The 15192-nt window shown below is 44.5% G+C and overlaps 1 protein-coding gene across 1 annotated transcript; it reads left to right on the plus strand.

Moving 5' to 3' along the window:
• Positions 1-20: 20 nt before the first annotated feature.
• Positions 21-13222, plus strand: QTRT2 (queuine tRNA-ribosyltransferase accessory subunit 2). The gene is made up of 8 exons (XM_063148328.1): positions 21-318; positions 1293-1348; positions 2570-2646; positions 5257-5466; positions 6391-6590; positions 9108-9259; positions 10747-10864; positions 11906-13222. The coding sequence occupies exons 1-8, from the start codon at positions 122-124 to the stop codon at positions 12144-12146; spliced, it is 1251 nt and encodes a 416-aa protein (XP_063004398.1). The 5' UTR covers positions 21-121; the 3' UTR covers positions 12147-13222.
• Positions 13223-15192: the final 1970 nt, after the last annotated feature.

Here is a 15192-nt window from a genome sequence, read left to right on the forward strand (position 1 = left end):
CGCTCGGCCGGGGCCGGGGCTGGGGCGGGAAGGGGCGGCCCGCTTTCCCCGCTTTCCCCGAATTCTCCGCGTTCTCCGCGTCCCCTAGCCCCGCGTCCCTCGCCGGCGCCGCGGGACGAGGATGAGGCTGCAGCTGCTCGGTGCGGGCGGCGGGCGGCTGGGCTCGCTGGCGGGGCTGGGCCGCGGCGGGGCCGGCGCGCTGGCGCTGCCCGGCTGCCTGCTCTACACGCGGACGGGCGCGGCGCCGCACCTCAGCCACGACACCCTGCGGGAGGTGCGCGGCGTGCCCGGCGTGGCGCACATCGCCCTGCCCGCCCTGTGAGTACCGGGCCCGCTTGCCCAAAGCAGGGAGGTGCGGGGGCGGGCTAGCAAAGGTGAGGGGAAGGGAGCTGGAGGGCTGCCTGATTTTTAGCGTCTTTAGGCCAAACCCATCGTGGTGACTTCACAGTCATCGTCCTGAGGTGGGCAGCAGGGCGAGAGGGGTGATTCTGCCCCTCTGCTTTACTGACACCCCACCGAGAGTGCTGCATCCAGCTCTGGAGCCCGCACCGTGGGAATGATGTGGGCCTGTGGGACCAGGTCCTTTGGAGCACCACAAAGATGCTCAGAGGGCTGGAGCATCATTCCTGTAACAATAGGCAGAGAGATTGGGGGTGTTCAGCCTAGAGGAGAGAGCCTTTTACCAGGCTTCTGATACCTAAAGGGGGATTAGAGGACAGATGGGAACAGATTTTTAACAGAGCCTGTTGTGGTAGGATTAGTAGTAATGGGTTTAAACTATAAGAGGGTATCTCTTGTAATGAGGGTGGTGAAACACTGGACCAGGTTGCTCAAAGAGGTGGTAGGTACCCCATACCTGAAGACATTTAATGTAAAACTGGAGCAGCAAGTAACTTTCAAAACTAGTTAAATTGCAACCAAAAGAAAAGATAACATGGTAAAGCTTGTGCAGCTGTTGAACAATGTGAACACATTAGTGATGGTCCCCAAAAAGTCACAGTATAGCTTCATGCTCTCCCTCCAGTCAGTGGTCCCTGGTCAGTGCAGGTGAAAGCTTTACTTTTTTGCCACAGAATTATGAGTGCCCCAGGTTGTGAGCTGTGATTCTAGAGCTCTGTGACTCCGGCATTTCATTCCATCTGGCCCTGCTTCACTTCCTGACAGCTGGATGGCAAATACCAGCTCAGTGTCAGACAATGCATAAGTATAGGAAAAAACCCTTAGTTATGAAACCACCAATCTCTCTAGACAGTTGCCTGCTTAGTTAATGTGTTCCTATATCTGGATTGCAGGGCAGAAATTCATGACGTCCTAGAAGAATATAAAGAAGGAGCTGCAAAATTTATGGGTAAAGTACAAGTACTTGCTTGTATATCTGAGAGATGATGCAGGTGGATCCCACTAGAGCATGTTCAGGTAGTATAGTAGGCAGAAAGATGTAGGCTTTGCACATTTAGGGATTTTCTCAATCAAAGTGGCACTAGGGAAGACTTGAAATTGTATGTTGTCACTAGTATGGCAAAAAATCCTTCATTTAGGCAACAGAGTGATGATGTGTCTGTAATTTCTATAAATTACCGACAGTTCTTTGTGTATGGAATCTAGCACATTTTACAAGAAAAAAAATGAGTTGCCTAGGCTTGTTTTGTTTGTTTTAAAAATCACATAAAATTTTGGGACATACATTTCATTATGTATAAAAAAAAATTATGGGTTGGTTTTCCAAAGGAAGTTTGCACCCAAATTTCAATAAACCATACCTGTTTGGAGCAACTTACTTCTTCAAGAAAAATTGAAAAATGTATTTGTCTGGAACTTCCTGGAGGCTTTACCAGTTTCAGTGACTATCTCTGAAGAGGAGGCTGTATGTCATGGAGGCATACTGTCTAGCTCTCTGACATTTGAAACCTCCAGTCCAGCAGGGATGATGAATTTCTCATTTGTGTAGTTGAAACATTCTCTAACCCTCCTGTTCTCACTCTTCTGAGGGTGGTGAGCCACTCAAGTTGCTCATGAATGTCTCATCCCTGGAAATGTTCAAGGCCAGGTTGGATAGGCTTTGAGCAGCATGGTGTCCCTGCCCATGAGGCATGATCTCTCAGGTCCCTTCCAAGCCAAACCATTCTATGATTCTACTTTGTCCTTCCTTAAAAGTTCTAGGCTTGGGATTGTTGCTAGTTTGTCTCAAGTGTCAGGTGTCTCCAGCAGTTATCAGTTGAGTGGCCAAGTGAGTCAGCTGTTGGATCTGGAAAATTTTAATAGGTAGAGTATTAATCAAGAAGTAACATAAATAAATCCCAAAGCAGCTATGCAGGCTGCAGAACCAAAGAGTGTTGTTTCATGGTTAGTGCTGCTGCTGCTGCACTCTTCTCCAGGCAGTCAGTAAAGCTGGGGAAGAAATCTCTCTTCTTTGGTGCTGAGAGATGAACAATATTTTCTTCGTCAGAAAGGGTGTATTTGTGTGGGGGACAATACCCTGTTCCCTTTTGCAGATCTGCAAGCCACATCTTTGTCTTAGCTTTGCTGTGGTTCATGGAACTCTGCTCTGGACCTGTCTCTCTGTTTTCAGGTATGCCAGATGCTGTGATCTACTGCTCCCTCCATGACCCAGTCACTCCCTGCCCCTCTGGCTACAACACTAACAAGGTACAGTAGCTGTAAAGACTTGAAAGGGTCCACCTAAAGTTCCCAAAAGAAATCTGCCCATCCTCCCTTCATCTTTGTGGGTGTGCTCAGATAGCCATAAGATTAGCAAAATAAATCTTTGCACAAAGAGGATTGTCATTTACATGCTCATACCTCTAACTAAATGAAGCTTTACATGTTCTTATTGACAGCATGTTCCCTGGATGGTTCCTGAGCAGTTGAATGGCAATTCAGGTAGAAAGGAGAACTTTGGGCTACCATGGTGTTGTGGTTTAATTGGCAGTAAAAGAAAATACCTGTGATTTGGCATGTTTGCTGTACAAGCTTGTGCTCATGCCACTGATAAGCAGTAAATCTGAACCCCTGTGTGTTTATTTACATACAGCCTGCTACAGGCCCACAAAGGGGAAGGACATCAGAATTTTTGCAGGAGGGTGGCTCAGCAATCCAGGAGTGCATAGTTGCAGGCATTTGCCTGTTCCACCCCACAGGCACACACTGCTGTGAAATCCACACATAGGCTGTTTGGGTAGGGCCACGTGTGGTGGAAGGTCACTGAGTGATGGAGGATAACTCCTGCCAGACAGCTGTCAGTGTGTATTCCTTGCTGCTGGGATCCAGGCTGAGCCCTGTCCCTCTGCAGGGAAGGAATTACCTGAAGCTTGTCCCACTGTTGTGCAGCTTTGAAGTGAGAGCAGCAATCTAAACCTGGGTGTTGGGAGTTTGATTCAGAGGTTTTTTGGGTTTTTTAAATAAGCTGGTGAGGATATCTGTCACCTTGTTGTAAGGCCTCCTGCAGCTGGATCTGTGCTGACAAATACTTATGAAAGCTTTTTGAAAGCCATGGGACAGAAAGCTCTGTGCTAGAAAGCCTAGCACTGGCTGGATTTAAATAATCACAGGATAATGCTCAGCTCTCTAAGCTGCATGGCTATTTTATTTATTAAAGCAGCTTTTTTCCTCTCAAGAACAGAATGAAGGTAACTAGATGTGATTACACTCTGCCCTTTGGCTCAGACAGCTCTGACTTTCCTCTGCCTGCCTTCACCAGCTGTTCCTTGATGCTCTCATAGTAAGAGTCAGCAGGTACTGTCTGAACATCATGCTGCTGCAGAGAAACATACAGCTGCTGTGTTTCAGTTATTCTGTAGATGCAAATTTTGGAACTCCTTTTGGAGTTGCTCTTTTTTTTTAGTTGGAAATTTGCAAAAAAATTTATTGCTTTGGAGACTTCTGGTTTTGTTCAAATTTGGTGAAATTGGCTGATAAGGCCAGAAGTAATCAGTATGGATGGATGGACAACAGGCACGTGGTATACTTGTGCAGTCCTTTTGGGTCTTTGTGGGGACCAGCCCAAAAAAACAAAAGGGCTTCTGCTCATAATTTTTGCGTCTGCTGATGAAATTCAATTTGCAAATTAGTATACATGAGAACTGCTCTGCTTAATCTGTCTGGCACAGGCTAAGAGAATGTGTTTATACCCTCAGGCCCCAAAAAGTGCCCATAACACTCCAAGCTATATGCTGTTCCTGATAGCTGAAAATCCCTTCTCATTTTAAAAGGCATGAACGGAATTGCAGATGAAAAGAGCTGACTTCTGAAGGGCTCAAGCCCTTGACCTAACCTACTTGAATACCCCTTTAAAGTTTTGGAGCAGCAGTGTCACAAGCCAATACAACCAAAGCAATGGCCAAGCTGCACTCACAGATTAATTACAGATTCTCCAAAATAGGCTAAAGTGTGAACATTTTACGAATCTGAATGTTTAGTAAATTGAATGGTGACATATGCTAGGTGTTGAGGTAAGATAACCTCCCTGTCCACATGCTTTTGTCTTGCTGTAAGTTCTTTTGAAGGTGTCACGGAGTAGCGATGGAAGATGGGGTCCCATGTGTGCTGGCACGATGGGAGGCATGCGAAGAGACAGGGAAGATCGTGTGTGAAATCCTCATGAGCCATTCCTTACATTGACTTGGTTTGGGTATTTCAGTGCCTGCTAGAGTTGCTGGATTTGGGACCTAAAATAACATGGGGTTCTAAGACTGAGTGTTTAACAAGCTTTTGTATTATTCCCAGACTGCATGGTTTATATAAATGCAAACATTCACATGTGTTCACATTCACATTATACACATTCACATGTGTTGTGAGTTAAGTGCTCAGAAGAGGAAGTAGTTTCTTGGGTTTGCATTTTGTACAGAAAACTAGCAAGTTGTATTTGCCATTGCAGCCTTTGCTGCTTTTTATAAGCTTTTGCTTACTTGACAACAAGTTTGGTGGTAATTCAAGCTTTTTTTTTTCCCAATTCTGCCATTAATTTGTATGATGAGAGGCCAGCTGCTCTATCTTGGATTTTTAAATATGGAGAAGTTAGTGTTGAGTGGGATAGTTTCACCAAAGAGTATCATAGACATTTCAGTTCAGTCATTTATCTCCTTTCATTCATTGTACCAAGTGCAGCTGATTATCTGAGCCATGCTCCAGGGGAACTTATCTAATGAGCTATCATTCCAGTAGCTGGTGTGTCACCAGACCAGTTCCTTCTCTCCTCTCACCCTTAAGATCTGCTGTCATTTGGAATTGCTGTTGGTCCCTGTTCTCCCTGCACAGACAGTCTCCCTGTGGGGCAGCTCAGGGCGCATGGAAGTGACAGCTTCCAAGTTCATGGACATCCAGCGGGCCATCCAGCCAGACTGGTTCCAGTGCATCTCTGATGGAGACACCATTTCTGGGGAAGCTGGCAGAAAAAGAGCCAAGAAGTCTGTGGATAGGTCGCTTTCCTTCTTGGATATATGCCTTCAGCTGCAAGAAAAATCACCGGTAAGCTCGCCAAGATACTGAGGCAGTATCACTGCAAGTGCTTCTTGGTCCATGCTGTGTCCTGGACCAGCCCCAGGAAATTGTAGTAGGAAGTTGGGTCACTTGTAAATCAGAGAATGCCCAGCTTACAGTCCAGAGTGGGTATAACCAGTAGCACAGTGAGTTTTCCTTCCTTCCTTTAGTAAATTGTCTTCTGCACCAGGATCACCTCTGATCTCTACTTGTTGAGGGGAACTACATTTTAAGATTTTTCTTTCTGCTTTTGGGTTGTGATGCATGTCTTTCACTTACCTTATTATTAGATGCATTGGCAAAGTGGGATCTTCTTGTTCAGATTAAGAAAACCCATCTTTTTGCTCTGAAGTCCCCTTGGTTCCAAGTGAGGGAGAATTAGTAAGTGCTATTCTTTATTTCTTCCAGCAGATTTGAAACTTTCCTCCCTCTTAGTGAAAGGAGACATACTATTTGAGTCTGCACTACAAGAGAAAACATGTGACAGGAGTTAGTGTGTGGGTCTCCTGAAAGGGAATTCCCTGTGACATCTGGTGTCTGTGAGAACCAGGATAATGGCACCTGCTTTGTATTTTGCACTGACACATCCATTGCTGAGACCCCTATCCATAAAAAGCCATGTACAAAAATGATGTGTACTTATTGCCTTCTGTAGGGAGGTGGGAAGAGTGGCATCAGAACTCTCAGTGAGTTAGTGTCAAGGCAAGGAGCAGAACCTTGTCTCTACTAGTCTCATTTCTGCCACATGGACTTGTGTGGGGAATAGTTTTGCCTGAGATGAAACCCCATGGCTCTGGCAAGTTCCTGGGAATGTGGGGCTTAAGCAGCAGGCATCTGAAGTCTGGGCTGTGAGATGCCTTTCATGTCTTTGGCAGAGCATGCTCTAACACTTGTAGCTTTCTCCTGGGACAGGAACTACAAGGAAGTGTAATGTTTGGGGCAATTGAAGGCGGAGATGTCTTGGAAGAGAGGCTCAGATCAGCCAGGGAGACTGCCAAGCGGCCTGTGGGTGGCTTTCTGCTAGATGGCTTCCAGGGAAGTGCCATGGCCAAGGAGACCAAGTTGAAACTGATAGCTTCTGTCACAGCAGAGCTGCCAGAGGATAAACCAAGGTAAGTTGTGTGGGCAACATCCCAAGAAATCCATCTGTTCTATTATGAGGAGCATCTACAGGCTGCTGTGCGGTTTCTCTGTAGGAAATAATCACTGTATTGCACAGCTCTATGTGTGCCAGGCTGCATAAATTTTACCATTGTCAAGCTGCAGTCTTCAACACTTGTTTCAGATTTTAGCTGCAGCTGGCACCAGGCTTTGCTCATACTGTGGGTTTGAGGAAAAGTTTTTAGGAAGAGTTACAGGTAGGATATATCAGGGTTACTTGCATTTGGAGGCCATGGTTTACTTGAAGTTCATCTCAAACGAAAACATTATTATCAACGTATTTTACAGGGACTTCTTCTCAGTAAGAGTGTCATTTTTCCAGTTCTCTCTGGCCTGAACTGGCAAATAGCAGAGAGGGGGCTGGCAGAACCAGCCAGTGTTTGCTACACGATCTTGGTAGCCAGCTCTGTCCTAGTACCTGAGGCACTGAGCCTGTGTGCTACCAGGGTGGTACAGGCTGGCCCAGAACAGTGCTATTCTCTTCTTTGGACAGTCTGGGGTTCACTGCCTATCTGAGTTGTTAGCTGTGTCCATCACACCCATGCCAAGGACTGGACAGGAGTGGCAGCTTTCTTAATCCTTATAACTGACTTACAGTAACTAAAGATTTCTTGAAAATGTGTGCTAATATTTGCTAGTGGTTCAGAAGTGTAGGAGTTTCTTTATTGGTTTGAGCTCGCTGGATTGTTCTTACCAGAGCAACCAATACAGAAATAATATGGTTGCTTTTTTCATCATTTCCTGTAAAGAATGACTGAGGCCCCACTCTGTTCCTGCTTCCCTCTTCTTGCAGACCATTGCTCTGACCTAATGGTGTTTAAAAGGAAATTAAATGCAAGAGCACTGTGTCTGGTGCTGTAGCTTGTTTTTGCTCAGGGGTGCCTGGGGTTTGAATTTTCCTGACAATTAGGAGGCTTGCTGTGTTGTTGCTATTCTGTCTGGTTGAGCTGCTTTAAAAGATCCCCTGGGAGCATTGGAGTCCAATCTGCTCAGCTAACCTCAGTGTCTACCCGTGCATCTGGCTCATCTATCAGATAGTTTGCTTGTCTTGTTAAGACAAGTGTTTCTGACCTCTTGGTAGGAAGAGAGCTGGTTAGCCCCGGGAATCTTGGAGGTACCTCACGTGAATTTCAGGCAGCCATTGCTCCGGAATCACCCTTGCCATTCTGGCTGGAGAGGTTGTTCTTCATTTCTGTTCTACCCCAGCATGAAATGCTCTAGAAGACAAGCAGTTTTTGTGCTCCACTCAAGAAGTGGCTGCTTTTTGTGTGATTGTAAAATGATCTTATGAGTGTACTCTTTATAAAAAATCCTTTCATGCACCTAAAGGGGCTCAAGTTACTTGATAAAATTTGTTTTCCTTTCCAATAGCATAGGAACCCTTGCAAGAAGAAATGTTTGTCCTTACCTGTGCAGAGATGAGTTTCAGCAAGGCTTTGATCATATATGCAGAGCTACTGTTTTGACTTTTGCATTTCATTTTCTCCCTGTCATGGGAACCTGAAACATAAAACACTCATGCTGTAAACTTCTCTCCTTATCTGTGCTCATCAATTTAATTGGAGTACTTAGAAAAGTGACTAAAAATGGCACCTTGTGACTTCATTTATCAGCCCCTGTGTATTTTCCTAATTATCTGTTTAGCTCATTGCCCTACATTAACTTCTACTGCTTTCAGCCTATGCACCTGCAGGGGAGCAGGCACTGCTCTACTCTCTTACACTTCACCCACCCTCGGTGAAGCTGCCAACTAAATTTGGCTGCCAGCAGGATCTCTATTACCACTGATGGCAATCCAGGAAGAGCCTGGCTCTTAATGCCATGTCTCAGGAGATGTTACAGCCCACGTTCTTGGGTAAATCATTTGAGCAGTTAGAGTGTAAACTGAAGGGAAGACTAAAGCAAGGATGTTTTCTCTTTCTAACAATGTTTTTCATTAGTATGTTCTCTCCCAGGCAGTTTTCCAAGTGCTATAGGATGTGTCTGTCACCTGAAGGAATTGTATCTTTGACCAGCCATCTCCTGCTGTCTCTGTTGAGACTCTTTTTAAGCAGCTAACAAGCAAAAGGGTCCATGTGTCTGGGAATTGGTAGCTCATTGGGTCACAAACATGATTAAGGAAAATATCTGTTCTATGGCACAGATGTTAAGAATCTAATGGTATTTATGTGTATGTGAAAAAAAATCACATACAAATCACTTCAAACACAATGAACAGAATGGGGTTTTTCCACAGTAAGTGAGGGGTTTTTGCCTGTCTCCCAAAGGGCAAATAATGAAAAGCCTGTTATGTGCTGGGTGTGTGGGAGGCAGGGAAGCAGAAGCACATGGAATTCTGAGTGATGACTGTTAGCAGTTGCAGAGATAAGCTGCATGTGCTGTGCATGACGTGGAGGTCTTTTCCTTCAGGTACCTGCTTGCTTCTACTCAGAATATTGCAGATTTTTCTTCCTGTGTGTCTTCTACAGAATCATTCATGGTGTAGGCAAACCAGATGAGGTGCTTGAGTGCATTGAAAGGGGAGTGGACATTTTTGAGAGCTTCTTTCCCTTCCAAGTGACGGAGCGAGGCTGTGCCTTGGTTTTCAGTTACAACTTCCATCCAGATCCTGAAGCAACAGGTAGGCTTCCTGATGGTTGTTATAGGGTTTGCATTTTGTATTGTGGTAAGCATAATTCATACTTGGGAGCAATCTGTATTTGAGGGCTTTGTTCCTGAAAAAAGTGCAGTGACCACTGGAAAACCTGGGATTCCACTACCACATGTTGCTTTTGAAGACAGGGTGCTTTGGTGTGATATCTGTTGAGTAAAACTTGAGGATTCTGAATGTCTCATTAGCCAAAATATGATGATTAAATATTTCTTAAGCACCTCCTGAATAGAGGGGTTTTAGTTTGACAACGTTGGCAAATTTTATGTTACTGTTAGCAGTGAAGGCTGGACCTATTAAGTGATCTCTAGGATTAAATTATTATGTGTCTGTTGTAGTAATATATTTTTGAAGTTCTTTTTTCTAGCTCTCAGAAGTTTCCCATTTATTTGGGCAGTTTTCCTCTCTGTGCTTGCATTCATAGGTTTATATCAAAAACCAAAATGCTCTGTTCATTATACTGTGAGATGGGAATGTGTATCACCCATTAAAGCACCTATCAAATGTGTTTCAAGCAGCTGTTTTGTTTTGGCCTCTTAAATGTTTTTAATACAGGGAAACATTTCACATTTTTTCTCTTGGGTAGAACCTAGTGGCTTTTCATGCCTGGATAATTCAGAGCCAGCTGAATAGAACAGAACACCTTGTTTCTTCATGCTGTCTGCTTTTTTTTTTAACCCTTTTCTTTGTTTGTTGTTCTTTATCTTGTCTTACTTTATCCTTAAGTTATGAGGCTCTGGGTAATGGCAGTGGTTTTGTCCCGTGTCCATTTTAAACACGGTAGGCATGGATTATGCAAACAGTAATATTGGTATTTCAAGATACATCTCCTTCTCCTTAAGAACAAACTCAAAAATGCAAACCTATAAAATCATGGGATAATTCTTTATTTTTCAGATAGATGCTGAAAATGCAGATGTTGACCCACCTCTTCTGAATTAGTGCTACCAGCCTCTTTTGATTCCAGGGGTTTTTTTTTTAAAAACAAACCAAGAGGTATCTAAATCTCTGAATTATCACAGCATGGAAAGTATAATGAGTGAATGCAGATGAGTTGCCTGTCTACTCTAACAAAATCTCAATAAAATCCATTTGTTCAGGTGATAGCATTCTATTCAGCATGCAGTTCAGACAAAATACTTTTGACATTTTATAAAGAATTCAGCTCAGTAGAGCAGCAAAAAGTTATACTGTTGTTTCAGCTCTAACTTTTGATTTGTTCTAGTTGATTAGTTTTCACTTGTCTCTTGCTGTTTTGATCATCTAAAAGTCTATTTGTGTTAACTAACCTACAGCAATTAAAGTAAAATACCTGCTTTCTAGAAAAGAGAGGTGGAAACTTGTGGCAGGAGTTTTCAGCTGGTAAGGAAGCAGCAGAAATATCTTCTGTAACGTTGCTACCCTTGCTCTGCTCTTGCTTTCTGTTCTAAGGCTGTTTTTTTTTTTAATTTCATCAGTTTTAACACAAAATGGGATCCAGGACCTGGAGAAGAATGGTGCTCAAGAAGACCAGGAGGAAGTATCCAAAGCTGATCCAGAAATGACACCATTTGAGATATCTCTGAAGGATAAAAAGTATGTGAGTTTGTGAGGAGGGTATGTGTGACTAAATATGATACTTCAGTCCTCTGTATTTATTTGCAGCTGGTCAGCAGCTGGATGAGAGACTTCATAAAACATGAGGCTGTTAAAGAGAGTAATTCTGGACACTGAGCAGATAGTGTTGGACAAGCATTCTGGCTTGTTATCAGGCAACAGCCTAGCTCTGAAAGCTCTGTCTTGCCTGACCTAGAGCCAGGGGTTTTCTGATCATTTATTCAGCAAATGTGGTCATCATTATGTCTCAGCTGAAAGACCATAGGTTCACAAAGGTGGTCTGGGAATCACTTTGTTCTTCCACATCTAGCTTGGGTTGTCTTGAGATACTAGATTTTATTTTAACTATGGAGACCCTCTACTCTCTGACTCAGTTTGGGCAGCTGCAGAGCAGTTCTGCCGTATCTGGATACTTCACAAAAACTTGGGCCATTGTTACCACTTGTCCTTCCTTCTCTTTGTCACAGCTACTTCCAGGCTGTCTGAGTAGACAGTGGTGCTGCTTTGCTCTCCCTGTGAAATGGTGCATCTCACAGTGGAGTGGAATACTGTTCTGTGAATAGTGGGATTTCTAAATCTGTGGTTTTGGTGCCTTTCCCCTTCATACACTGTGTGATAGCTGTCTTGCGCTGCAGCTTTTCTCCTAGGGAAGGCACAGATGGGGCCTCTCTGCTGTTAGCTGTGAAGTAGTCAGAGTTATTCTGGCTTAAATGTATGGCCTTTGGGCTCTGAGGTGAGTTCTGGCATGAGGAGGCCTGGGGCTTTCAGCAGCCATGGCCCCACCATGGAAGGTGTGGGAGTTACATGATCTTTAAGGTCCCCTCCAACCCAAACCACCTCTGATATCTGATGTCCTTTGTGCCCATGGCGCTCGTCTGAGTTGTCAGCAAATCTGGATTAAGGACCTCAGCACTTTAAGGCTTAGGTCCCTGCAAAAGGCCAGGTGGTTACAGGGGAACTCTTTATTGCTTGGATGGCTCTTCTTAGCTGTGATGTTACCCACCATTGCTTGTTCCGTAGGTACCACGATGATTTTGGCCCTGTGCTGGAAGGATGCAGCTGTTACTGCTGTCAGAGGCACACCCGTGCCTACGTGCATCACCTGCTGGTGACCAACGAGCTGCTGGCCGGTGTCCTGCTCATGATGCACAACTTGCAGCACTACTTCGGCTTCTTCGGTGCCGTTCGGGACGCCTTGAGGGACAGTAAGCTGGAGCAGCTCAAGGAGCTTGTCTTCAGGCAGGCACTGCAGAGACACTGAGCTCAGAGAGGACAGAGGAGCCTGCAGGCTGCATCCTCATCCAGTGGGACTGCATCACCTGGACCTGGCAGTAGTAAAATGCCTTTAAAATGCCTTTTTTCCTTCCTGGAGGGACCTGAAGGAGATGTGTGAAGGAGATCTCACTTCCTGGTGGGCAAGGATGATCTTGTTCAGATGCCTCTTTTGGTTAATTGGCTTGGTGCATTCTTGGTGGCTGGAAGGGCCTGGACAATTCACCAGTAAGACCAGTGTGGATGGGTTTGCTTCAGATACTCACTGTTGGTTTCCCATGTGCAAAGACAGAGTAATTGAACTTGTGATTGAGGATAAAGCAGGGCATATACTTAAAATTAATCCAGCTGCATGGAGACTCAGCAGCTGCTTTGGGACTCTTGTTCCATACGCCACAGTAATTATTTTTCTAGAAAAAGCTAGTGGTGTCCTAGTCTCTCATCATGTATCCCCTTAGTAAGAAATCCCACCTCAGTCTTTAAATACTGTCCTTGTAACCATTGCCAGCATCTGTGTCCTTGTAAAGAACTGACTGGAAGTGCTGCTGTGTCCAGTGGCACAAGGGACTTTGTGTGTGCTCCTCTCTCAGGCCAGCCGCAGTGCAGAATGTTCCCTGGGCCTGGAAGAAGTCTGCAACCTCGTCCTGGCCTTGAACACCCCTGCCTCAGGGGTCCTGTTCAGTAACATTAGAGCCAGAGAGAAAAGAAAGTGTTTAATCCATGTCCTGCTGTAGGGCTTTTTTTTTTTTTAACTCTGCACTTTTTTCAGATTTCACTCCTGTGTTAGCACATGGGTGACAATGTCTGTATCATCCTTTCCAGCCACCCTAGCACTGGTCACAGAGCAGGCTGCACAAATGTCACTGTGCAATGGAGCTGTGGAAGGGAAGTGTCATAGGAAGGGACTTTCAGAAAACATTCTGATGGGTCCTTGTTTCAGGGTATGACTTAGTTATGTTACATTCCTCTTACTCAGTTGCGGTTTTTTACTGTCCCTCACTGTGGAATCATGGATTTAATAGTTTTATATTTCAAAGCAACAATAAAATACATTTATTATTTGTTTCACTGGCTCCTCAATGTGTGACAGAGGTGGTGTACCAGAGAGTTTGAACTCAAGAAGGTATCTTGTGAAAACTAGACCTAGCAGCCTGATGGAGGACATTATCTGGGAGTATCCTGCCATGGAGCAGGTTTCCAAGTAATTTGCTTCAAAAGAATGTCATAATAGACTTGGAAGTGTTGAAGAGAGCTGCCTGTCCTTCTCCCCATAAGGACTCTACTGCCTTAATTAAGCTTGAAAAAATGCTTTACAGCCTTAAAGCCATTAAGGATTAATCTGTAGTTTGCTCTTAACAATACTTTCTGCAATACTTTAAGATTATAGTACCTCCCATCAGAATGACTTTACCATAGAGTATAAGGGGTTTTTAGTTTCCCTGTCCCTTTGGGCAACTACACAAGGTTGTCATAGTCCTTTATGCCATTCCAGCTTTATATCCAGCCTTCTCTGGCAGTTTCCAAGTCTGCTCCTCTGTGACTCTACAGGATCACAGGAGATGCCCAAGACTGGAAATGTTCCAGCAGGGTGTTCAATTTATTTCTATATAAAACTCAAGGAGATACCTTCTTGAGTTCTTATATCTATAAGGTCCAGCGGGTTTTCAGATCATGGGATTTATGTGCATAGAAAATTTAGTTCCAGGTGTTTCAGAGGTGCCTTTAAGCATTGAGTAGCTTTATTTTTTCTTCATCCCAAACCCTGTTGGGTTTTGATTCACAATGTGAGGTGGCAGACAAAGGGCTCCAATAAAATGTTTAAACCATTCTTTCAGTAATTTCAGAGCTGTTTCCTCTGTGATGTGGAAGGCATGCATTGAACAGATGATGGTGCAGGCCAGTTAAATGGTTTTATTTGTAATTCTCTGGAGTGATCTACATAATGTGCTAGGGACCTCATCTCTTTCTGGTAATGCAGCACTCCTTTTTACTACTGAAGATATTCAAGCACATTACCATCCTTTCTTTTGCACATTCTGTAGGCATGACAGGACTTTTCAGACAAAAAGAGAATGAATTTAAATCCCTTCAAGAAGTTGGATCTAGACTGGTAAAGTTGGTGCTGGGACAAAAATGGTGCACTAAAATGTTCTTGCTTTGCTGTTGCTGTTGCCAATGTGAACGATGTCTGTCACAGTACACAGTCTCCTCCCTGGGAACATATTGACTTGGAAAAGCAGCACCTTTCCTGCCTCACAATGAGGTGATGATGAACTGCCTGGCTAAGTCTACATCTGTTGTCTGTATGTTTCAATTACATTGGTCACGTGAAGGAGCAACACAGTGGGATGCTCTGTCGTGCTGACACAGCTCCTCCAGCTCCTGGCCTTGCTTACTGCCCATCATTGCAAAGTCTTTGGAGAAAGCATGCTCTGTTCCCAGCTATCTGTGTGTCTGAACATCTTGCAGAGCTCTTTGGGAAGCAGTTTTGGATGAGAAGGGGTTATGTGGTTAACCAGGATTATTTCAAGCCTCTAAAGCATGAAAATCTAGGCATCTGTTAAGTGAGGACCAAAGGTAAAGGAATTATAAATAAAGGCATTTGCATCTGCCAGACAGCTCAGGATTAACCAGCCTTCTGTCTTCCCTATGCTTCTGCTGCTGTGTAAAGCATGTTCTGGCTCAAGGGAGTGGCCAATGCACTGGGAGAGGCAATGGCAGTGGTTCATGCAGAGGCTCTGCAGGACAAGGTGTATCTTACTGCCCATACCTGCAGAGTTGGTTGATTTGCAGGGTGCTGATCAAGAAAAGACCTAAAAACTACGGCACTTCTATGCAATGGCCCAGCACAAACTTTCACAAAGAAAGGAGGGTTCCAAGGCCCTTTGGCCAGAGTTCCTGGACCCATCGCTGTGCTCTATGTGTGACACCTTGTGCTCTTGAGCTCCTGGATGTGTTGCAATGCATGACACGAAGGTGGCTTTGTAGCAAGGCTTTGTCTTCACAGCTCCCTCCTTCCACAGGAGAACATCTGG

Source organism: Melospiza melodia, chromosome 2, assembly GCF_035770615.1.
Source record: "Melospiza melodia melodia isolate bMelMel2 chromosome 2, bMelMel2.pri, whole genome shotgun sequence".
In the NCBI taxonomy this organism is placed as follows: domain Eukaryota; kingdom Metazoa; phylum Chordata; class Aves; order Passeriformes; family Passerellidae; genus Melospiza; species Melospiza melodia.

Excerpts from the sequence above, each read along its gene's own strand:
- QTRT2 (XM_063148328.1), top strand. The coding sequence starts at position 122 with ATGAGGCTGCAGCTGCTCGGTGCGGGCGGCGGGCGGCTGGGCTCGCTG. Across the intron at positions 319-1,292 it reads CACATCGCCCTGCCCGCCCT|GGCAGAAATTCATGACGTCC; the intron begins GTGAGTACCGGG and ends TCTGGATTGCAG. Across the intron at positions 9,260-10,746 it reads TCCAGATCCTGAAGCAACAG|TTTTAACACAAAATGGGATC; the intron begins GTAGGCTTCCTG and ends TAATTTCATCAG.